Consider the following 23,238-nt stretch of genomic DNA (forward strand, 5'->3'; position numbering starts at 1 on the left):
TACGAGGGGGGAGAGGGACGCCCCCTCCCGCCGCCCCACGGCGCCGCCTCGCCAATGGGAAGCCGCCGCCGCTCCACGGACACCAATCGCGGGCTCTGCAGGCGAGCGGCCAATCGGAGTGCCGCGAGAGGCAATGGGCGGGAGGCGCCGTGTGACTGAAAGCTCTCGGAGGCAGTGGGCTGCGGGCTGCAGGCGCTGGGCGGGCAAATCAAGGCGATCCGAGAAGGCGGAAGGCCCAATAAAGCTGGACTTACAGAATCGCGGGGCGACGTCAGAAATGGACAGGAAGGAGGGGCCTAGCGAAAGGCCCCTTTTAACGGGCTGGGCTGGCACCCGGTGAGATAGTCGTGTACGCAAGCCAATGAGTACAAGCGGAAGGCGGTGCTTGTAAGGATTGATAGTCAATTTAATCCAATCCCTGACGAGTTCTGGTTGACGTGCTTGGGTTTGGCCGGGATTACTTTCCATGTTAATCAGAATCGTTTTCTAGCCTTGACTTCTAAGCCAATGGCTGAGCGACGGGGGCGGGTGTTAAGTGATTGACACCGCTCCGGACAAGTAGCAATAAGTTAAAGTGCCCAGTTTTGGTGGGAGCCAGTGGAAGCGCCGCTGCATTGGGGCAGAGCCGACCACTAGACGGCTATAGGGGATTAGCTGGAGCGGGAAGTGAGTGGCAGCCGCCGTAGGCAGTGGCTACGGACTACCGGAATTCAGGCCTGACGTCAGGGTTAGCGCCCGTGGAGCCTGGCTGGGTGGGCCATGCACGTGGCCTGCTTGAGGCCTTGGAGTTCGGGTGCTTGCGGGGGTGAAGTGATCCGAGAGCAGGCGGAAACCCAGGGATCCCCTGTATCCCCGTTCTTCTCTCCACCCAGGGATCTTCTCTTCCAGGATTCATGGAACCAGCTCCCCTCCTGAACTCAAGGGTCTTAGACCGTTGGCTCCCTCCCAGGACTGAGGGATCCCAAACCTTAATTCCATACCCCATACCTGCTTCACTTAAGGCTGTAGAATCTGAACTGCAAGCTCCGACCCTAGGCCCTCAACCTCTCTCCTAGATACAGGCATCATCAAGGCTTCCCATTCAGGACCGAGGGCCCAAAGTACCCAGCCCCTCTCCAGGATCCAGGGAGCCCAGATATACAGCTCCTCCTTGGACCCAAGTATCCAGGTCCCCATTTCCTCTCCTGGACCCAAGTAGCAGAAATCATCTCTTTATTCCTAATTTGTTTATTCCACATTCACCATTTCACCCTGGAGCCAGGACAGACCACTAGGAGTCCAAACTTGTCCCGGGCTGCATCCTGGGGAGGGGGCCCCAGGCATCTTCTGACCCAGGCCCCCAGCCTGCTGTTACTGACAAAAACTGCCCTGGAGCCAAAGCCTGGGGGGCTCCTGTCCATTGCTGCCCCAGATGTGTTGCTTAGCTCACTGCCTATATTCCCAGGGTCTTCTTCATGGCTTCGTATACCATGTAGCTGATGCCTCCAGCCGGCAACACCTTCAGTAAGGTGGGGGTCATGCCTCGGTATAGCCCCCTCCAGCCCTGCTGGGCCAGGATCCCCCGGAAGACTCCACACATGGTGGGGTTCAAACACTCCACGGTGTCTGTGGGGACAGGGGCAAGCTCAGGGCTTCAGTCAGAGATGACGCAGCCTCCTGGAGGGCTGGAATGTTGGGAGGTAGTGGGGTGAAGCCAGGCGCGGGGATCTGGGGAGTTGGTTGGAAAGGAGTTTGGAAGACTTTTAGAGGAAATTGGTCAGTTTGGGGAGAGTAAGGAGATCAATTCTGGCAGGAATTTTCAGGGTTTGTTTTCGGGAACATCTTAGAAAACATTCGAGCTTATTTGGGGGGGAATTTCTAAGATGTATTAAAGATTTTGAGGAGTGTGTTGAGTAGTTTGGGGACATTTTCAAGATCGAGGTGGTTGGCTAAGGACCCGTTTGGATGTTTGAAGATTTGTTTAGGGGCTGAGAGTCCATTTGAGGGAGTCACATTTGGGGAATTTCCAGGGTTGGGGGAAATATATGAGTTTTGGATATCTAAGGGTCAGATTTGGTGAATTTAGGGGCCATTTCGATTTTTGGAGCCAACTGAGGGTTGGATTTGATTTGGAGAAGTTGGGAGGTCATTTGGGATGTCTTGAGGTCAGTATGGGGGCCTGGATCACATTTGGGGGGGAGTCATTTGGGAGATGGATGTTCATTTTAGTAATTTGCAGTGTTCATATGAGGGCTGGGATCAGATTTGGGGGTGAATATAAGTCTTGGTGAGTTCAAGGGTCAGCAAAGGAGGCCAGAATCAGATGTGGAGAGTTTGGGGATATGAGAAAGGTCAGAGAGGGGGAGTGAAGGGGGAAGGGGCATACACGGTGGCCCCTAGGGCCAGGCTGACCTTGAGCCTGCATCCTGGTGCGCACCAAAGTCAGAGGGTAACTGGCCATCTGGCCACAGGTCGTGGACAGCGTCACAGATGACAGACTGACCAGGCCACTCGGGTCCTCCATGTCCCTGCCTGACTTCAGCCAGAAACACCTGAGCATCTGCAAGAGAAAAGGGGAGAGGAGGAAGTTCGCTAGGTCCTAGGTTCCCACCGCTCCCGCCACTCCCTCTGCAAGACCCACACCTCATAGACGGCCAGGTCGGTGCAGGCGTAAGGGATAATGCCAAGCATATTGGGCAGGTAGCCACGGTAAAGGGCGCGGGTGCCCTCCCGCTCCAGGATCTGCCTGGCACAGTCCAGCAGCCCCTTGTACTGGCCCGTCCGGCGCAGGGTCAGCCGTGTCTTCAGCACCTGGGGAGGGTGAGGAGTGAGGCAGCTCATTAGATTTAATCCTCTCAATGACCCTCAGGAGTGGTCATTGTCCCCATCTACAAATGAGGAAACTACTCAGGAATGTTCAGAGCTGGTGTCAAACCCAGAAGCCCCTGTGTGCCATCTCTTAGCCTGTGTGTGCTCTCAACCCAGGGTTCACAAGCTCAAGTGCTGACAGAGGCCAAGAGGGGAAGGGAAGTGACGTGAGCTGAGTGGGGTCTGTGGAAGCTTCCACCTAACATGAGCCAAATGTAGCACCCTGAGAGTGTAAGCCCCAGGTGGCCAGATATGCCAATTTTCTGAAAGAGCCAGAAATCAGAATTTTTATCAAAATGCCTCAATATAAAAATATTGGCAACTCTACAATTGTGCAAAAGACAGAACAGCAAGTGTGGTAGGCAAGATTCTAAGGTGGTCCCCAAGATTCCTGCCCCTCTGATATACATACTCTGTATAGTGTCCTTCCCCCACCCTGAGCATGGGCTAGACCTGTGAAGATGATGAGATGTCACTCCCCTGATCAGGTTACATGATAATGACAAAGTTGACAGGATTTTGCAGGCGTAATAGAGGCCCCCAAAGCAGTTGACTTTAAGAGAAATTGTCCTGGGTGGGCCTGACCTAATCAGGAGGGCCATTTAGAAGAGGTCTATTGCCAGAGACAGAAGTAATGAGATTGGAAACATCAGAGACAATGTCCATTTGGGCTGAAACAAGCATACTCTTGTGGAGAGGACCATGTGGCAGGAACAGTGGATGGCTTCTAGAAACTGAGGCCACCCGTCCTACAACCATAAACAACTGAATCCTGCCAATGACCAGGAAGCTTGGCAGATGACCCAAGCCTCAGGTGGATTCATTGGTAGTCTAGCTGACACCTTGATTTCTGCCTGATGAAACCCTGAGCAGACAACCCGACTAGCCAGTGCCCAGACATGACCCACAGACAATGAGATAAAAAACTATCATTTTAAGCTACTTGAGTTTGTGGTGATTTGTTATGCAGCTGATGAAAACAAATACACTTTGGAAGAAACTTAACCAGACCAGGGCAAGAATTATATGAAGAAAACTTTAAAAGACCATGAAAGAACATAAATGGAGACTTGAACGAATGAATAAGTTCCTGGCTACATGGATTCAGCATCATATGGATGGCAATTGTTTCTAACTTATTTATTAACTGAACACCATCCCAGTTCAAAACAAATACCAATAGGTGAATTTGTCTTCTGAACTAGACAAGTTGCTTCTAAAGTTTATATGGAAAAAGCAACAGAGGATAATAGCCTGGAAAACTGGTAAAGGAGAGAGGGATGGAGAATGATAAAACATAATACCAAGCCTCAAAAATGAAAGACAGAGGCAGAATTATAGAGACAGTAAAATGGTCAGTGCTTGCCAGGGATTCAAGGGGAAGGAAGGAGGGTGAACAGGTAGAGTGGCTTTTTAGGGCAGCGGAACTATTCTGTATGATACTGCAATGGTGGGCACACATCATTACACGTGTGTTAAAACCTATGGGATGTACAACCCTACTTAATGTCAACTGTGGGCTTTAGTTAATAATAATGCATCTATATTGGCTCGTCAATTGTAGCAAATATCCAACCCAATGCAAGATGTGAATAATAGTGGACACTTTGTATATGTGGGGAGAATTATATGAGAACTTTCTGTACTTTCTGCCCAAATTTTCTGTGACCCTAGAAATGCTCTACAAAATAGGCTATTCTTTAAAAAAATAAAATAAAAGCTAGTAGCGCAAGAACAGACACCAGAGAGACAAGAGGAGAAAGGCCAGATATAAACCCAAATATATATACAGGAATTTTCTACATTACAAAGGTGGCTTGTTGGATCATTGGGGAAGAAAGAATGGCACCCACTCAGTAAATAGTGTTGTGGTGGCTGGATAGCCATCTGAAATAAAAGTTTGATGTATATCTTACATGAAGGAGGAGGGAGAAGGAAGCAGTAGCAGCCCGGCCCACAACTAATTTTCATCTTGTTTCATCTTCTATGAGGTATTATCTTACCTCCATGGGGTTGATGAGCGTCTGGGAGGTGGCCACAGCCAGGGAGCCAGCAATGAGCCGTTCTTGAAAGGGTGGGGACCCATGCGCTCCAAAGAAGTAATTCTTACACTAGGACAGGAAGAGGAACATGAGAGAATAACCATCTTCCTACCTGAAACCCATCCAAGGGGAGAAGTCTGAGACCTGGAGGGTGAACGTGTGTCTTGGAGAATGAGCTGCGCTTTTTTGGGGGAAGGGGGAAAGGGGGTTATGGGAGAGGTGAGGGCTTGAGGATGGGGCTGGGGAAAGCAGACCATTCCTTACCTGTTCAAAGACGGAGAACTTGATGGCATACTCGGGGGCGATCTTGAGTACATTGATACCATTGCCCCGCCATAGGGAGCGGAAGCCCCCCTCTTGGACCATACTCCGTAGCCCCCCCAGCAGGTTCATGAAGTTCGACTTGGAGGAGTAGACCTGGGGGTAGGGAGGCCCCGGCCCTGTGAGAGCCCTCCACCCTTTTTCCATCTCTGTCCCATCCTGGAGCTCAAGCCCATCCTGTCCCCAGCCACCCATCCCCAACCCCTCCAATCCCCATTCCTTTTCCAGCTCCCTCCCTGGCTAGTCCTAGAATTACCTAACCCAATGCAGACCTAAACCCAACAACAAGCCACATTCCTATCTATCCCTCATCTTCCTCTCCTCTCCAGTCCTACTTTGTCTTCAAAGCCATCCAAAGACCCCTAGGCCCAATTCCTTGATCCCCACCCAACCCTGTCCCTGGTACAATTCTTTCAACTCCTTCCCCAACTCTTCTCCATGCCCCACCCACATCAGCTCCATCGTCATCTCCAACTCAAACCCCCACTCTGTCTCTATTCAGCCCGTGTCCCAATCCCACCCTCCTACCTGATTCCAATCAAACCCACCACTCCCATACTGAACTCTATCTGCTCCACTTCTGTCCATCCGCACACCAGTGGCCCCAGCACTGTGCCCCTCCCCCACACACACACCTGCATGTACACCTTGGCACGGTCCAGAGGGGCTGTGCCAGTGCGAGACACTGCCCCAGCCATGGCTCCTGAGAGCAGGAACTTCCACCAGGCTCCCTCGTTTCCCTCTTCCAGAACGTCCATGGGGACCATCAGCTGCTCTCCAGTGTCCAGCACCTGCAGGGCAGACCCAGCTCTTGCCCATGCTCAGCCAGGCTGGGGCAGCTTCCCCAGACACAGCTCCAGAGCCCCCTCCTGGTGCAAGGTCTACCCTGGTCTTCACTGCTTCAAGATGAAATTCTAGGAGTGGGCCATGCAGAGGGGCTATGGCTTCCTCCTCCTGCAGTCCTCGCTAGAGATACTGCGTGACCTGTGGTTCCCCACTTACCTGCTGTGATGAGAGGTGCTGCAGGCCATTTTCATGCACATGCCCAAACACATGTGTACAGCCCAGGTTCTGAGAGATGGGTGGGAGGGGTGGGGGTGGGTCTGGGGGTGGAGCTTTGGTGAATAAGGCATTGACCCTCTTAAACAGGGTCTGGACCCTTGAGCAAGGCTTCTGAGCTTCCTCAGGTTTGACTCCCATGGCAGCTAGAGAGTCAGCACACTGAGACTCAAATGCCTGATGAGAGGTTTGCCTACCATGTGGGAGGGGCGCCTTGCAAATTTGACTCCCAGGGGATGATGAGGTCACAGAGGCCCTTGTGACCTAGCTGGATATGATGGGCAGAGTGACGGTCTCCCCCTAAAATCTCTACATCCTAATTCCTCTAAACCTGTGAAGGTGTTATATGAGAAAGGGGGGATTAAGTTTGCAGGTGGAACTTAGGTTACTGTCCAGCTGATGAGGACATGGAGAGATTATTCTGGATTAACCAAATGGGCCCAATGTAATCTCATGAATCCTTAGACAGGGCAGAGGGAGTCAGAACAGTTGGCATTGGAATGAGATGATATAAGAAAGACTTTAAGGTCATTTCTGGCTTCGCGGGTGGAGGAAGGGGCCACCAGCCACAGAATGCAGGCAGCCTTTAGAAGGTGGAAAAGGCCAGGAAACAGATTCTCCCCCGGAGCCTCCAGAAGGAGCCAGCTCTGCTGACAGCTTAATTTTAGTCCAGTGAGACCCATATCAGGCTTCTGCCCTTTAGAATAAAACATCTGTGTTGTTTTAAGCAACCAGTTTTGGGGTCATTTGTTACAGCAGCCATAGGAAACTAATACACTGTGTTTCATTGTCATGGCAATAAGAGACGGAAGTGAGAATGGAAAGGCTTTGGAGCGTTGGGGGAAAGAGACACAATTGGTTCCCAAAGAAGACAGGCATAGGTTTGGAGTCAGAAAGACCTGGGTTGGAATCTTATCTCAGGCACTTCTTGCTGTGTGTGATGGTGGGGTACCCGCTTTACTTCTTTACGCTTCAGTTTCCCCATCTGGACATCGGAAGTAATGCAAAGCTCTACTGCATAGTGCTGTCAATAGGATCCAACAATAGTTCGTTGAGGGCACCTCCATTCTCCAAGGTCTTTGGATCAAAAACCTTGATGTCATCCCTGATTCCTCCCTTTCTCTATGTCCACACTCTGTCGTCAAATCCTATGGGTTTAACCTTCAAAAAACGAGGTCTGATAATTAAGTTCGCAAACTTGCCAACATTTGCACTTACATTGGCAGCACTGTACAAACAGCTCGGTGAGGTTTCATAACCTTGGTATATCAGTGTCTCACAGCTGTGTTTGTGTCGACATGTGGCGGTGTCTTGCTGAGTGGCGTTCATTATTATTGTTGCGTGTTTTTGTGTGCTGTTGCGAGAATGTCTGAGCTTGAATTAGAGCAATGAACAAACATTAAATTTCTTGTTAAACTTGGCAAGAGTGGAAATGAAATTGGGGACATGTTAGTCCAAGTTTATGGGGATAATACCATAAAGAAAACTACAGTGTACAAATGGATTAAACGTTTTTCTGAGGGGAGAGAACGTGTCATTGATGAAAAGAGGTCAGGGAGGCCAGTAATGAGCAGAACTGACAAAAACACTGTGAAAATTTGTCGAATTGTGTGTCAAAATCATCGGCTGACTGTGAGAAGCACAGCAGACCAAGTAAACATCGATAGAGAAACAGGAAAATCTTAACTGAAAATCTTGGCATGAGAAAGGTGTGAGCAAAAATGGTCCCAAAGGAGCTCACCGATGAACAAAAGCAAAGGAGAGTCGAAGTTTGCCAAGACCTTTTGGGCCGTGTTATCACTGGTGACGAAACACGGGTGTACCAATACGACCCCGAAACAAAGCGTCAAAGTGCACAATGGAAGTCAACCAATTCTCCATGACCAAAAAGGTTAGATCAGTCCAAATCAAGGGTCAAAACAATGTTGCTAAACTTTTTTGATATCAGAGGGATTATTCATTATGAATTTGTACCAACTGGACAAACAATTAACCAAGTTTACTATTTGGAAGTGCTGGAAAGGCCGTGGGAGAAAGTTAGATGAGGGGGCGGATGGGTGTCTCAGTTGGTTAGAGCTCGGGCTCTGGGCAATGGGACTGACAGTTCGATTCCCACATGGGCCAGCGAGCTGCACCCTCCGCAACTAGAATGAAGTCAATGAGCTGTCACTCAGCTCCCAGGTGGCCAGATGGTTCAGTTGGTTGGAGCGTGTGCTCTTAACCACAAGGTTGATGGTTCGACTCCCACAAGGGATGGTGGGTTGCGCCCCCTGCAACTAACAATGGCAACTGGACCTGGAGCTGAGCTGCACCCTCCACAACTAAGATTGAAAGGACAACAAATTGACTTGGAAAAGTCCCGGAAATACACACTCTTCCCCAATAAAATCCTATTTCCCTTAAAAAAAAAAGATGAAAACGACCTGAACTTTTCGCCAACAATCCATGGCTCTTGCATCACGACAATGCACCAGCTCACAGGGCACAGTCTGTGAGGGAGTTTTCAGCCAGAAAACAAATAACTGTATTGGAACACCCTCTCTACTCACCTGATCTGGCCCCCAATGACTTCTTTCTTTACCCGAAGATAAAGGAAATATTGAAAGGAAGACATTTTGATGACATTCAGGAAATCAAGGATAATATGACAACAGCTCTAATGGCCATTCCAGAAAAAGAGTTCCAAAATTGCTTTGAAGGGTGGACTAGGCGCTGGCATTGGTGCATAGCTTCCCAAGGGGAGTGCTTCCAAGGTGACCATAGTGATATTCATCAATGAGGTGTGTAGCACTTTTTCTAGGATGAGGTTGTGAACTTAATTGCCAGACCTCACATAGCCAGAATCTGGCTGCTTCTTACCATGTTCAGGGCCACCACCCTGGTCCAGCCCCATCATTGCTCACCTGAACCAGTGCAGTCACCTCCACCCTAGTCACACCTGTCACCGCTCCTGAATTGCTTCCCCCCAGTCTGTCCTCCCCATTATAGCCATCAGAAGACACCTGTGAGCACCTGAGTCGGGTCCCAGCCCTCCTCTGCCCACAGCCCTCCAGGGCTCCTACCTCCCTCGGGGTAAAAGCTCAAGTCCTCCCTGTTGCCCACAAGGCCCTGCATGACCTGCCCCATCCCCTCTCTGCCCTCACCTCATCCCTTTCTTCCCCTCGATCACTCTGCTCCAGCCACATGGGCCTTCTCCCTCTTCCTCCAAAATGGCAGGCCCAGTCCTGCTACAGGACCTTTGCACTGACTGTTCCCTCTGCCTGGGATACGGTTTCCCTACACATCCCCATGCGTCCCTCCTTCACCATCTTTAAATCTGTATTGAGATGTCATCTTCTCAAGGTCTTCCCTGACCACCCTGTTTAACATTTAAACTCCAACCTGCGATATTCCTTATCCCCTTCCCTCCTTTATTTTTCTCCATAGCACCTTTGCTTTCTACATTACTATTTGCTTTCTCAATTACACTATGTATTTTTTTTTATTTTTTATTTTAATTAGTTTCAGGTGCACAAGACAAAGCAAAACTTAGATGTTTATCATTTATATCCCTCTACACTATGTATTGTTTGTCTCTCCCGACTGGAATGTGGGGTCAATGTCTCTTTAGTCACTTCCGTATCCCGTGTCCAGAGTTGGATCTGGCCCAAAGTAATTGTTCAATAAATATATGATGAGTAAATGAATGAGATAATACATTAAAGGGCTTAGCATAGAGCCAGGGTACATAGTACTTGCTCAATAAATGCAAGTTGTTTTCCTTGAAAGATGTCAGTGGAAACATCCTTTATTTTTCAGGTGAGGAAACTGAGGCTTAGAAAGAGAAAAGCAGCCTGTCTGGTGTCACACTACATGTCAGTTAGCAGGACCTCCTAAATCCTAGCCATAAAGTCATGGGGTATAAGAATGCAGACAAGAAGATGGACGTTAGCTGGTCCAATTAAATAAAATTAAAATGCCAATGCTTGATGCCAGTGTGGTGACAGTGAAATTGGTAATGCTAATTCCTTGTTGGTAGTTGTGTATATTACCGTGTTTCCCCAAGAATAAGACCTAGCCAGACAATCAGCTCTAATGCGTCTTTTGGAGCAAAAATTAATTTAAGACCCGGTCTTATGTTGTAATATTATATGTTATGTTATATTATGTTGTATTATATAAGACCCAATCTTATAGTAAAATAAGACTGGGTCTTATACTAATTTTTGCTCCAAAAGACGAATTAAAGCTGATGGTCTGGCTAGATCTTATTTTCAGGGAAACACGGTACATACAATTTTCCTGGTGCCACGACTCTGAGATAGCCATATCCTTTGACACAGCACACCCCTCCTGGGAATTGATGCTAAGGACAAAATTCAAATGAAGTAAAAATACAAAATAGTTAACAAAGCTTGATCCCTTATTTGTGGGAAATATATCTATGGATGTGTATATGTATCAGTTAGTTATTGCTGCATAACAAATTATCCTCCCACATACACCACAGCAGCTTAAAACACAAAAATGGTATCTGCAGTGTCTCTTATAACCTAATCTTGTCAGTAATGTACCATCACTTCTGCTGTATTCTCTTGGTCATACAGACCCACCTAATAATCCCCTTGAGACAGGGGATTACATAAGAATGTGAATACTAAAAGGCACAAGTCACTAGGGGACATCTTGAAGAGTGACCATCATGGTCCACACAGGAAAATGTTTGGACATATAAAGACAGGGAGAAATTGGAGTGATGTGTCTACAAGCCAAAGAGTACCAAGGATTGCTGGCAGCCACCAGAAGCTGAAGAGGCAGAAAGGACCCTCTCCTGGAGCCTTCAGAGGGAGCACGATTGTGCTGTCACTTTGATTTCAGACTTCTGCCCTCCAAAACTGTGAGAAAATACACTTCTGTTGTTTTTTATTCATGATAGCCAAAAGGTGGGAACAACCCAAGTATCCACTGATAGACGAATGGATAAACACAGTGGTGCATCCAGACAATGAAAGATTACTCAGCCTTAAAAAGGAAGAACATTCTGACACCTGCTACAATATGGACGAACCTGGAGGACATGATGCTCAGTGAAATAAGCCAGACACAGAAGGACAAACACTGTGTGATTCCACTCACAGGAGGTCCCCAGAGGAGTCAGATTCATAGAGACAGGAAGTAGATGGTGGTGCCATGGGCTGGGGGAGGGGAGTGGAGTGAATGTTTAATGGGGACAGAGTTCCAGTTTGGGAAGATGAGAAAGTTCTGGAGATGGATGGTGGGGAATGTTGTACAACAATTTGAATGCACTTAATGCCACTAAGCTGTGCACTTAAAATGGTTAAGATGGTACATTTTATGCCATGTGTATTTTGCCACAACAAAAAAAATATCAATCTAAAATTTGTTGTTTTAAGCCCCATTTGTGGTAACTTATTATGACAGCACCAGGAAATGAATACACTTGTTCAATTAGAAACAATACAGGAAAATTAGAAGAGCTCTTGAATATGGACTTCTCCCTGCCTCCACTTTACAGATGTGAAAACTGAGGCTCAAAGAGGGAGTCATTTCTTGGTCTCCTCAACTGTGAGTGATGGAAGGTGGTCCATGTCCCTTCCCTGTGGGTAGTTTGAAGGGGTCCCACAGCTACCCATCCCCTTTTAGTAAAAACCACAATGAAAAGAGCTTAGAAAATGTATTCCTTTTGTTCTTTTCCTTTGAAATAACACACACAGGCAGGGAGGTGGGGTATGGTGTAGGTGGGGGGAGGTGGAAGCCTTGGGGGGGTCCTCCACCCACTACAAACATCCCAGTTCCTCTTCTGAAGTCTTTTAATGGGTTCCCCAAATACTTGCGAGGAGTGGAGGGAGGGTCCCCCAGTTATCCTAAGCTCAGGATCCAACTATAAAGTGAAGAATGTATGAGGGGGTCTTGGGGGTTTGGGTTAGTTGTGAGAGTGGGGGTTTGGAAGATGTCTGCTCCTCTCCATAGAAAAATAGACCTGGAATGAGTTCTGGGGATTTGGTCCATTTTGCATAATTGGATGCTTGGGTTTAGGGAAGGGTGGTCTGTGTCCATTTGCCCCTGGCTTCCACCTTTGAAGATTGAGAAGAGGCTGGCAGTGCTGGGGTTGGAGGGAGGTCCCCTTAATGTGTCCCCTACCTCAGATTACTTCCTTGCCAGTCTCCAGGAAAGAGCAGCTGGCTCTTCCAGAGGGACCCAGGCTCTGAGGGTTATCAGCCTACAAGTTTGGAAGGGAGTGGAAGACACTGCAGAGGGTTGGGGGAACCATTGGAGGGAGCACTGTGCCCATAGGGCCCAAGGGTGTGGCCATGCAAGGAAGGCGGGGGGTGGACCCAGTGTCGGTGCGAGCCATTTCAGGAAACTGGACAAGTCTCATGGGTTTTCAGGAGGCCAGGACCTGGGGTTTCCACAGTCTCCCTACACTACGGGGGTTCATGTTATGGGGGAGGTCTCTGGGCACTGGCGTGTCTGAGACGGGGGACACGTGAGATCCAGGATGCTGCGATCAGCCTATTGGGATCTAGCCATGGGATCTGAGTGTTCAGGAGCCAGTGCCTGGGAGGATTGGGGTCAGAAACCAGGGGCTAAGGGATGGGGATCCAGTGCCTGGAAGTGCCAGAGTCCATTTCCTATGAGTGAGGTTTCAGTATTCAGGGCCTGCGGCGAAGGGATTGGGGATCCAATAGCTGCAATAGCCAGGACCCCCTTGCTCTGCCGCTGGGCTCTTGTGATTGTGGTTTTACGAGTCAGGTTCCAGCGGGTCGAGGCTTGGGATCTGAGACCGGTGGGTTGAGGGTTGCGGGTGTAGTAGTAGAAATGTAGGGATCCAGTAGTCGAAGCAGAGGGATTTGGGACTCAGGGTGGAGGTAAAGGAATTCAGGAATCCAGTGGCTGGGGCGAGGGGATCTGGTATCCAGTGTGGGGACCCCAGGATTGGGGCAGTGCACTGTCAGGATGTGGTGGCTGAGGTTTCTTGATACCAAGAATCCAGTGGCCAAACTTGGAGATCCAGGGCTTAAAGCATGGGGTCTGGGAACCACCAGTGGAGTTGGGGATCAGGGATCCAGTGTGGTATGAGGACACTAGACCTGGTGCCTGAGGGAGCTGGGGTCTGAGTGCTTAGATATAGCGATATGTGCTCCTGTGGTTGGGGTTTCAGGTCGGTTGGCTGGGTTGGGGGGACCCAGTGGTGAAGACATTGAGGTCCAGGTCCTAGTGTTTGCGTGGGACAGGGCAACATGAGATCCAATAGCCTGATGTGGGACGCAGGACCCAGTAGACGAAGCACGGGGATCTGGTGGTTTGTGTGGGGGTGTCCCTGGCATCCATTGGCTGGGCCATCAGTCTCCAGTGGCTGAGGTATGGGGGACGTCATGACTGAGGTGAGGGATCTTAGTGGGGGTGGCTCTGGGTCCCTCACCTGGACGTCACCCCCAAGGCCTGCTTCATGTTCTCGTAGACCACATAGGAGATGCTCACAGCCGGGATAACCTTCATGAAGTTGGGGGCAATGCCCCGGTAGAGGCCCAGCACGCCCTCCTGGGACAGGATGTGACGGAGCAGACCCAGCATGGAGAGCTGGGGGGTGCCCTCGATGGAGGCTGGGAGGGGGCAGGGGGCCAGGTCAGGCAAAGGTCCCCCTCTCCCTTCCCCCTCCTACTTCCCAGGGCTGGGCCAGGTGGCCATTGTAGCAGGAGGGAGGAGGGTTAGACTAACAGCAGGACCTACCACTCCTCAGAGTCAGGACTTCTACTGGCCTTGGAGTGGGCGGTCCACCTTTTCACTTCAATCTGGATGACCCAAGTTTGGGGAATGATTCAAAACAGAGCAGGGGTGTGTGTGTGTGTGGTGGGGAAGGGCACAGAAGTGTCCTTTTCCTGAAACTGGAGTCCCACTCTCTTCTCCCAGCTAGCTCTTACTCGTCCTTGTCATGCTTGCAACTTCCATTCCAAAGCCAGATCTTCAGGGAAGCCCTCCTGGGCACCCCAGTCTAATGGGCTCCTTCTCCCCTTTATTCAGCCCTAAATCCATGTTCAATTGTGAAAAGATTTATTCAGCATCTTTCTTCCTCTCCAGTCTGTGAGCTCTTTGAGGGTGGGGGACCATATCTGTCTTATGTACTGATAACCCTCCAGAGAAATTTACAGAATACAAATGCTAAAATTCCAGAGGAAATTCCCAAAATAGATTCAGGGATAGTAGATGGGAGGCTGGGAAAGAACCCGTAAAAGAAAAAAAAAGAGATACACAATAAAACAAAACCAGCCTGGCCCCGCTCCTCCTTAACCTGGTTCCTTGCCTTCCCCTCACTATAACCCAGCCTTACAAATTAGATACCAAGTTACCAGCCCAGAAATGCTAACGTCTACCAAGTGGCCTCCGGGCTAAGATTGCTAGGGCGCTCTTCCACCACTCGCTGCATCTGTTGTCCTAGTCAGGGTTAAGGGCTCTCAGTCCAGTGTCACAAATAGGTACACTGAGTCCCAGAGAATGGTTGGGATAAGTCAAGGCCATCCAAATCCAGGAGGATTCCAGCCTGGGATTCTACCAACCCAGGAGGAGGAGCTGGGGAAGGGGAGGTGGGACCCAAGTTGTGAGACCTTCCCTGCCCCATCCTCCCACCCAGGCCTCACCTTGGACCTGCATACGGGTCCGGACCAGGGCCAGGGGGTAACTGGCTATCTGGCCACAGGTGCTGGAGATGGTGCCGCAGGCCAGGAGCACGAGGATGCCTGGGTCTGCCGAGTCGTGGCTATATTGCTGGAGCCATCGGTTCTTCAGGGTCTGGCAGGGGTGAAGAGGGGAATGGGGTGGGTTGGAGGTGGCTGACACCAGGACCCTGGCTGGCTTCTGTATCCCATGACGGCTGGTACTAGCTGAGCAGTCTTTACCACTAGGTGCCACATAAACATTGTACCTGCACCGTCTCACTCAGTCCCTGCCTCAGCTCTCTATGATATGTGATAATGATGTCCCCCCCCCATTGTCCATGCCCTAATCCCTGAAACCTGTGAATAGGGAACCTTATGTGGCAAAAGGGACTTTGCAGGTAGGATTAAATTAAGCACCTGGAGATGAGAGATGATCCTAGAGTATCCTAGGTTGGTTGAATGTCATCAGGAGGCTCCTTGTAAGAGTCAAAGAAGAAGATGTGATGATGGAAGCAGAGGGGAGGGGGAGAGGGGGAGGGGGAGGGGGAGGGGGAGGGGAGGGGGAGGGGGAGGGAGAGGGAGAGGGAGAGGGAGAGGGAGAGAGAAAAAGAGAGAGAGAGGCAAGTTGGAAGATGCTAGGCTGGCTTTGAAGACAGAGGAAGGGCCCGCGGGCCAAGGAATGCAGGCGGTCATTAGAAACTGGATAAGGTAAGGAAACAGATTCGCCCCCGGAGCTTCCAGAAGGACCGCGGCCCTGCCAACACCTTGATTTTAGCCCAGTTAGACCCATTTCAGACTTCAGTGCTGTGATGGATTAGTGATATCTGGCCTGGGCATGGAATGGGCAAAGGAGAAGCAAGTGTTTTACCATTATTGCCTTCATGATTTTAAATAGCCTTCTCTTGAGTCTGGACCAATATTTGCCAAATAGCTGTTTAATATGTTTTTAAAAACTGTTCTGTTGAAAAACAGGTTCTGATGCCTGGATAAGTGGGGCCAACACTGGGCTAAAAAACAGTTCTTACTTTTCTGCAGGACTTCTCAGAGTCTTTAATGGACTAACATAGATTTTGAAACTATGAGGGTGATCAAACAATACAGTGAATGCTTAAATTTAAAAAAATTGTAGGTATTACAGTAAAAGACACATTGCCATTAATCCCCTCAAAATACTCCCCCTCGCTTCGAACATACTTATCCCACTGTTCTTGCCACTTTCTGAAGCAGTTCCGTAAGTCTTCTTTCTTGAGTGTCTTTAGTTGTGCTGTTGTGGCTGCCTCCATGTCCTGAATCCTTTTAACTTTAGGGAAGCGCCAGAAGTCGAATGGTGCCAGATCCAGTGAATAAGGTCAAGAGGACACACTGTAATGTTTTTATTGGACAGAAATTGCTGTACCAGAAGCGATGTGTGACACGGAACCTTTCCACTGTGATAAAAAAAATACGGTAAGTGCTGCTGCCGAGTACCATCCAATGAAAAAGCAGGGATCTTCATTATGGGAAGCAGCACATCGAACCTTAGTAACAGTGAGTGACAAGTTTCAACTTGTTAGGTGCAGTCAGTCAGGTGTGAGCTACGGTTGAGAGAAGGTGTGTTTTAAAGTGCGTTGTAAATCATCATCATGACAATGCTCCGTGTCACATATATCTTCTGGTACAGCAATTTCTGTCAAATAAAAGCATTACAGTGTGTCCTCAACCACCTTATTCACCGGATCTGGAACAGTGCAACTTCTGGCTCTTCCCCAAAGTCAAAATGATTCATGACATTGAGGCAGCCATGACAGCACAACTGAAGACACTCACAAAAGAGGACTTCCAGAACTGCTTCAGAAAATGGCAGGAACGATCTGATTAGTGTGTTCAAAGTGAGGGAATTAATGGCAATGTGTCTTTTACTGTAATAATTTTTTTTTTTAATTTAAACATTCACCGTATTGTTTGATCACACCTCATATTAGAGGGCAAAGTGTTTCTCAAACTACTTTGACCTCCAAACTCTCTTTTCTGGTAAAGAATGGATGAAATAAGTTTCATCCATGTCTTACTTCTGCTCATGACCCTCAATGGCTTCCTGTTGCACTAGGAATAAATCCAAACTCTTTCTCATTGAGTCCTTGCCGACTTTTCAGTTCCCTCCAGCCACTCAAGACTTCCACTCCACCAACAGGCCAAATTCTTTCCTGCTTCCGGACCTTGGCATTCACCGTACCCTCTGTCATGTTCACACTCCTTCCCAATATATGTTTAACTCATGGCTGCTCCAAGGTCACCTCTCAGAGTCATTCCTAGATCCACTCTCCTGTCCACTATTACTTTCGATTACATATCCTGTTTTATCAACTTCTGAGAACATAGCAGGATCTGAAAGTACTTATTTACTGGTTGACTGGCTTCCTTGATCATTGATGTGAATCCCAGGGGGCAAGGACTGTGTTGCTCTCATTTAATGCTGTATCCGCAGCAGTCAGCCCAGCGACCAACACATACGGATGCTTAAGCAATTGGGTGAATGAATGAATGAATGAATGATGGCCAGCTCTCATGTCTTAGTTGGCTGCTAGATGCTAGATGCTGGGAGGGCAGGTAGGGATGGCAGGTATGGAGGATCTTAGATCAGGACCAGCTATGTAATTTGCGGGGCCCAGTGCAAAATAAAAATATGTGCAGTCCCTCATTCAATGATTATTAGGAATTAGCAGGGCTTTAAACCAAGTGAGGGGTCCTTCTGAGTGCAGGGCCCTTGGCAAGTGCACAGGTCGTCTGCCCATAAAGTTGGCTCTGTCCTAGATACAAAAATTTCGGGGGCTGCCTGCTGACACAGGGGCTGTGCTAACTGGACAACCTGGTGATCCCAGCAGGCGTAGGTAAAAGCAATGGCCAAAGTTCCTAGAAGAGAAACAGCCAGAATCCCCTGTTCTTCCCTTTTCTGATAAAGGCCCCAAGATGCTGGTCACAGGATGTGGTTTTCATGGTGACACAGATGCCGAAATGGGCAGGCTCTGAAGACATTGGCCTGGAGATACAGGCGGGTGTGATACACGCTGTGGGGCAAACTGGGCATCTTTGAAGCTCATCTTCACCTGCTCTCATGATTCTGTGAACTGGAGTGGGCCCTGACTTCCTGTATCCTGAGACCCAGGGAGGCCAAACTGCAGTGGTAAGTGGAAGAATGGGGAAGTCTAATATCTGAAGGGGTTCCCCAGGGTCCCTAGGCCCATGGTGCTTCTCCAGCCCAGGATTATCTCCCCTTGCCATGAAGGACAACTGAGTCAGCCCCACAGGAAGGGGATGGCCTTTCAGCAGACCCCAGAGAGAAGAAAGGAGAGAGGATGGGCTGCCCACAGACCTCATAGACGGCCAGGTCGATGCCGGCGTAGGGGATGATGCCCAGCACGTTGGGCAGGTAGCCGCGGTAGAAGGCGCGGGGCCCTTCTCGCTCCAGGATCTGCCATGCGCAGTCCAACAGCCCTTTGTACTGGCCGGTCCGGCGAAGCGTCAATCGCGTCTTCAGCACCTGGAGAGAACCCAGTTATCCCTCGAAAGCTGACTCCAGAATCACTACATCCAGGAAGGAAGGAAGACACCTAGAAATAGCTACTCCTAGAAGGAGATGCCCTGAGAATAACTGAATTTGAAAACAAAAAATAAAAAACACTTTCTCTATCTAGAATGCTCTGCTATCCCTAATTTCTATACTTAGAAATGGTTATGCCCCTCAGAGTTGCATGTGGCAGCCACTGCCTGAACTGCTCACCTCCAGACTTCACTTATGTGATTTGAGTTTTCCATCACTCAGAATCCTAACTAATGCACTACACAACCTGAAGTGATTTTTCTGAAAACAGTTTCACCTAGAAACAATTCCCCTGGGAACAAGCATCCTTAGAAGAGGCATAACCATAAACAGCTGGCCGCCCCAATGGCTGTCTAAACAGTTATAACCAATACCACTGTCCCCAGAAGTCACATCTCCAATTGTGATACACAGTCAGACTACACATGAAACAGTATTGCTGTAATAAGCTACAGTCTGAATCAGGGAGAGGCAAAGTTATAACCCCAATGTTTATCACACCGTGGACTGAAACAGTCATTGCAGGCTTCCCGTTCTGCAATGGAGCCTCTGCCGGGGTCCCTCCTTCTCACCTCCATCGGGTAAATGATGGTCTGGGCTGTGGCACCAGCCAAGGATCCAGCCACAAATCGCTCCTGCACATGCAGTGTTTCCTGCTGCCCCCGGATGGCCTGCTTGATCTGAGAATGGAACACAGAGTGGTGGGCAGGACCTCAGGTTTGGAGCCTTCCACGCACTTGGACCTCCCCTCTACTGTCCTCCTGCTATGGGCATCATGCAGGACAGCAGATGCACACTCCTGCAGACATTCCTCACCCCCAAGCCAATCCTGCAAATCCTAGCCCACACCTCCCCACACCTGCCCCACCTGTTCATAAGCCATGAATTTGATAGCTGACTCAGGTGCAATCTTGAGCACATTGATCCCGTTGCCATGCCACAGGGAGCGCACACCCCCTTCTCGGATCATGCTCTGTAGGCCCCCCAGGATGTTCAGTCTGTTGGTCTTGGAGGCGTGGACCTGGGCAGGGAGACAAGGTGACTTTGGGGTGCCCTCTAGGGGCCCAGGTCTGGGGGGGGGCGTGGGTCTCTCCAGGGACCCTCACCTGCATGAAGACCTTTAGGCGGTCCAGGGGGGCTGTGCCTGTCCTCGACACAGCGCCTGCCACCGCACCGGCCACCAACTGCTTCCACCACATGCCGGTCAGCTTCTCCTTCTCCGAGAACTCATCAGGGACAGTCAGGCACTCGCCAATGTCCAGGACCTGCGGATGCAGGGGCTGGGGTGTCATGCCACGGTGGGGGCAGAGAGATGTAACTCAGCTCTAAATGGGGGTGTCTCCATGAATCCCAGGACATCCAGACAGTCCTCCAGTGAATCTTGCTTGGAGAGCCCAGGAGATGCCTCTTGGATCCCTACCGATCCCACCAAAATATCCAAGCCATTGGTCCCCCACATAAGATCCTAACATCCCTCCCTGGGGACCTCTACCAAATCCAGTTGAGGGATTTGCCACATAAAGATCCCTCCAGAGCCAATCAGATCCCTATGAAGGATCCCATTCAAGGGTCTCCTACATAAGAATCCCAAAAGATACTTCCAGGACCACACAAGATCCTACCAGGGACATTCCATATAAGGAGCCCAGCAGATTCCTCCCGGAGCTTCAAATGGAGGAAAAAAGGAGCAGGATCTCATCCCTTGAGTGCTCTCAGTGGCTTCTCCTTCTAGAGCATCCTGACCAGCCCCTCCATGCCCTGGGGAGACCAGATCTAGGCCCCCAGGGCAGGGGGAAGAGGACCTCGCTACCAGGCTAGGAAAGCCACTCCCACCTCACCGTGGAATGCTTCCAGAAATAGAGTACGTCTTCCATATTCTCCAGAGAATGCAACAGGAAGTGGTCACGCCATTCCTGCCAGTCGATGGTCATGGTGCCATCACGGTCCATGCTAGGGGTGGGACAAAATCAGTGCCTGAGGCTGGGGGTGGGTTGGAGTGAGGTTCTGGTCATATTTAGGGGTAGACCATGCTCCTCTGCACCTAGAGTTCACCATTTTACAGTGGGGGAAACTGAGGCTCAGAGAGGCGAAATGACTGGCCCAAAATGGACCTGACTCCAAAGCTCAACTTCTCAGTTCCACCCACATGAGACTGGGTTTGGGACCCAGAGGCTCGAGGTGGCTGAAGGGTCCCAAGGACCAGAGTTACTTGAGATTCCAGACCCCAACTCCTCACCTGTGTAGAATTTTCTCTGCCTGCTCCAGGGAGATGGAAATGCCCAGAGCTCGGAAACTCTGTTGGATCTCAGAGACATCGATATGACCTGGAAGGGGACCCGAGATAGGGAACGGTGTGTGTGTGAGGGCCCCTGGGACCGAGGAGCAGGACAGCTTGGAATGGGAGTGGTCTAGTAAGACCAGGGAGTCCAGAAACCCAGGGTGAGGTTTGCAGCAGTCTTGGGGGTGATCCCTGACTAATTGTGATCAGAGAAGTGGAACTGGGAAATGTTGGGGGGGTCCTCTGTTTCGTGAATGAAAGTGTAAATGCAGGGGTAATTATGGGGTCCCCTATGCCATGGGGGATCAAGAGGTGATATTGGAGACCTAGAAGATGTTATGGGGAGCGGGGGTTTCTGTCTCATAGGGAATCCAGGAGCAATAGAGGGGAATCTTTATCCCTTCGAAAAATCTAAGGGTCCCAAGCCAAAAGGGAAAGGAAGTAGGATGGGCTGGCTGGGCCCCGAACCACCTAGCTGGGGGTGATGAGAGTTCCCAAAATAGTCTGTGAGTCATCAGGGAGAAGCAGCCTCACTCCTCCTGGCATCGTCAGTTCTAACCCCACTGGCGTCTCCTGGGTCCCCACAGCCCCATCCTCGGGCCTTACCGTCCTGATTCCGGTCCAGACTGTGGAACAGAAGCAGCAGGCGCTGTTCCCGCTCCCGCAAGTATTGGGTAAACTCTTCCAGGTCCAGCCCACCATCTGGGTCAGCACCACCCTCCGGGGAGAGGCCCTGGCAAAGGGAAAGTGACAGAGGGAGCTCCAGGAGGCTGCTCCCCATCTGGAGTAGGCCCAACAAGCTTATGCCCCAGGAACCCAGGGCCCCAGAGCACAGAGGACAGGGGAAGTCACCCCCTCCCTCCATCAGCTCGCTGCTCAGCAAGATGTCCAAGGCCACAGTAGGGCTGTGAGGTGGATAGTGATTGTCCAGTTTTCCTGGAGAGCAAACTGAGGCTCTCCAAGGTCAAGTAACCCGTTCAAGGTTATAGAGATGGTAAGTGGGAGGTAGCCTTGGGCTCTTGTCTCTGAAAGCCTGTCCTCCCAGCTGTCTCTTATAAAAACCTGTTCTATGGCAGTTTCAGGAGCTCCCTTTAGAGACTGGGCAACCTGAGGCAATGACAGATCCAAGCTGAGCAGCCATGGGGTCTCCGTTTTCCCACCTGGAAAGTGGGTCATTGGACTGGAGGTGTCAGGATGCTGTGGAGACACTCTAGTGGCCTCTGGGGCTACAGGTGTGGGGAATATCTGTGTATGGGGGGAGGGGCAAGTTCCTGCTTTGATAGGTTCATCCCCAGCTGAGGATGGCCTCAGACAGGATTGGGTCCCTGGCTGGGGCAGCCTGGGGCATTGAGCCAAGCCCAGGAAAGGACAGGAATGTAAACACAGAGGCTGGGGCAGCTGGCTGGAAGGGCAGTGGGGTGCCCAGAGAAGGGGGAGAAGGGGGAGAAGGGGGAGAAGGGTGTGTCTTCGGGAGGTGAAAGCAGGGTATGTCTTGGGCTGTGCAAAGAGTTCTGAGGAGGGTGTGTCCAGGGCAGTGGGCAGGATAGGACCAGACTCCATTCTCAGGCAGACATCCCCTACGGGGGGGGGGGGGGGGGGGGGGGATGAGGAGGGTGAGGACCGCAGTCCAACTGCAGGCCCGGGGACCTCCGTGGCCCTGTCATGAAAGAACCTGTTAGGCTCAGACACGGGTGGGCTGGGGGAAGGGGACAGAGCAGCCTAGGCTGGGCACAGTTGCTGGAGTCCAGCCACAGGCAGTTCCTGACGGCTCCCGGCACTCCATTCAGGGACTCAGGTTACCGGGCGCAGGCAGGGCCCGAGCGCGACTCGCCAAGCTGGGGTTCCGGCGTGGGTACCTGTTGGGCGCCGCGGTCCGGGTCGCCCCCTCCCAGCCGGGCCAGTCCCTGGCGCAACTCGTGCACGTCCACGCGGCCGTCCTTGTTACTGTCCAGCTCCTCGAAGAGGCGACCCCATCGCTGCCGCCGCTCCGCTTCGCCCGGACCCCCCCGCATGGCGCCCGTCCGGGGGGAAGGGGAGGCCCAGCAGCAGCGGCCTCAGCGGGGGCTTTGCGGCTCCCCCTCCCCCCCGGGGCCCCGCAGGTCCGCTACTGCCACCGCAGCCTCGGCGCTGCCGGACTAGCTCTGGCACTTGCAGGAGGCGGTGACTGCTAGCCGTTGCCGCCCGCGCCAGACTTGCGTCTCCTCCCCCGATCCTCTGAGGAAAGGGGGCTGGGGGCGGAGCTGGGGTGTGGGGAGGGACGTCAGCGATGTTCGGGTATGGCACAGCCTAGGGAGCACCAAGGTTCATTCTGGGATGAGGATCTAGAAAGATTAATGGTCTCAGTTCTGGTTTCAGTGTTCCGCGTCTGCGTGCCTCAGTTTACCCTCTGCCCAAGGGGGCAAATAGGGAGAGGTCAGGGATTGGGTTTTTTAATCCCTTTCTTCTTGACCTCCCTCCCCT

At 50.8% G+C, this 23,238-nt stretch overlaps 2 protein-coding genes across 2 annotated transcripts; both read right to left on the reverse strand.

The window, feature by feature from the left end:
• Positions 1 to 128: 128 nt before the first annotated feature.
• Positions 129 to 9,340, reverse strand: SLC25A41 (solute carrier family 25 member 41). Its single transcript, XM_074337681.2, has 7 exons — positions 6,213 to 9,340; positions 5,846 to 6,001; positions 5,154 to 5,306; positions 4,851 to 4,958; positions 2,623 to 2,790; positions 2,392 to 2,539; positions 129 to 1,605 (listed from the first exon to the last, which is right to left on the reverse strand). Exons 1-7 carry the CDS (start codon positions 6,408 to 6,410, stop codon positions 1,433 to 1,435), a joined length of 1,104 nt encoding a protein of 367 aa, XP_074193782.1. The 5' UTR covers positions 6,411 to 9,340; the 3' UTR covers positions 129 to 1,432.
• Positions 9,341 to 11,928: 2,588 nt separating this feature from the next.
• Positions 11,929 to 22,935, reverse strand: SLC25A23 (solute carrier family 25 member 23). Its single transcript, XM_019710771.3, has 10 exons — positions 22,635 to 22,935; positions 21,385 to 21,511; positions 20,737 to 20,824; positions 20,339 to 20,450; positions 19,607 to 19,765; positions 19,369 to 19,521; positions 19,073 to 19,180; positions 18,273 to 18,440; positions 14,906 to 15,056; positions 11,929 to 13,873 (listed from the first exon to the last, which is right to left on the reverse strand). Exons 1-10 carry the CDS (start codon positions 22,788 to 22,790, stop codon positions 13,689 to 13,691), a joined length of 1,407 nt encoding a protein of 468 aa, XP_019566330.1. The 5' UTR covers positions 22,791 to 22,935; the 3' UTR covers positions 11,929 to 13,688.
• Positions 22,936 to 23,238: the final 303 nt, after the last annotated feature.

The sequence above is a fragment of the Rhinolophus sinicus genome, chromosome 15 (assembly GCF_057876585.1).
Source record: "Rhinolophus sinicus isolate RSI-liver-muscle chromosome 15, RSI-T2T, whole genome shotgun sequence".
Lineage (NCBI taxonomy): Eukaryota > Metazoa > Chordata > Mammalia > Chiroptera > Rhinolophidae > Rhinolophus > Rhinolophus sinicus.

Excerpts from the sequence above, each read along its gene's own strand:
- SLC25A41 (XM_074337681.2), bottom strand. The coding sequence starts at position 6,410 with ATGGGAGTCAAACCTGAGGAAGCTCAGAAGCCTTGCTCAAGGGTCCAG. Across the intron at positions 6,002-6,212 it reads AGCACCTCTCATCACAGCAG|GTGCTGGACACTGGAGAGCA; the intron begins GTAAGTGGGGAA and ends TCTGCCCTGCAG. Across the intron at positions 5,307-5,845 it reads GTGCCAAGGTGTACATGCAG|GTCTACTCCTCCAAGTCGAA; the intron begins GTGTGTGTGTGG and ends CCCTACCCCCAG.
- SLC25A23 (XM_019710771.3), bottom strand. The coding sequence starts at position 22,790 with ATGCGGGGGGGTCCGGGCGAAGCGGAGCGGCGGCAGCGATGGGGTCGC. Across the intron at positions 20,825-21,384 it reads TCTGGACCGGAATCAGGACG|GTCATATCGATGTCTCTGAG; the intron begins GTAAGGCCCGAG and ends GTCCCCTTCCAG. Across the intron at positions 13,874-14,905 it reads GACCCGTATGCAGGTCCAAG|CCTCCATCGAGGGCACCCCC; the intron begins GTGAGGCCTGGG and ends GCCCCCTCCCAG.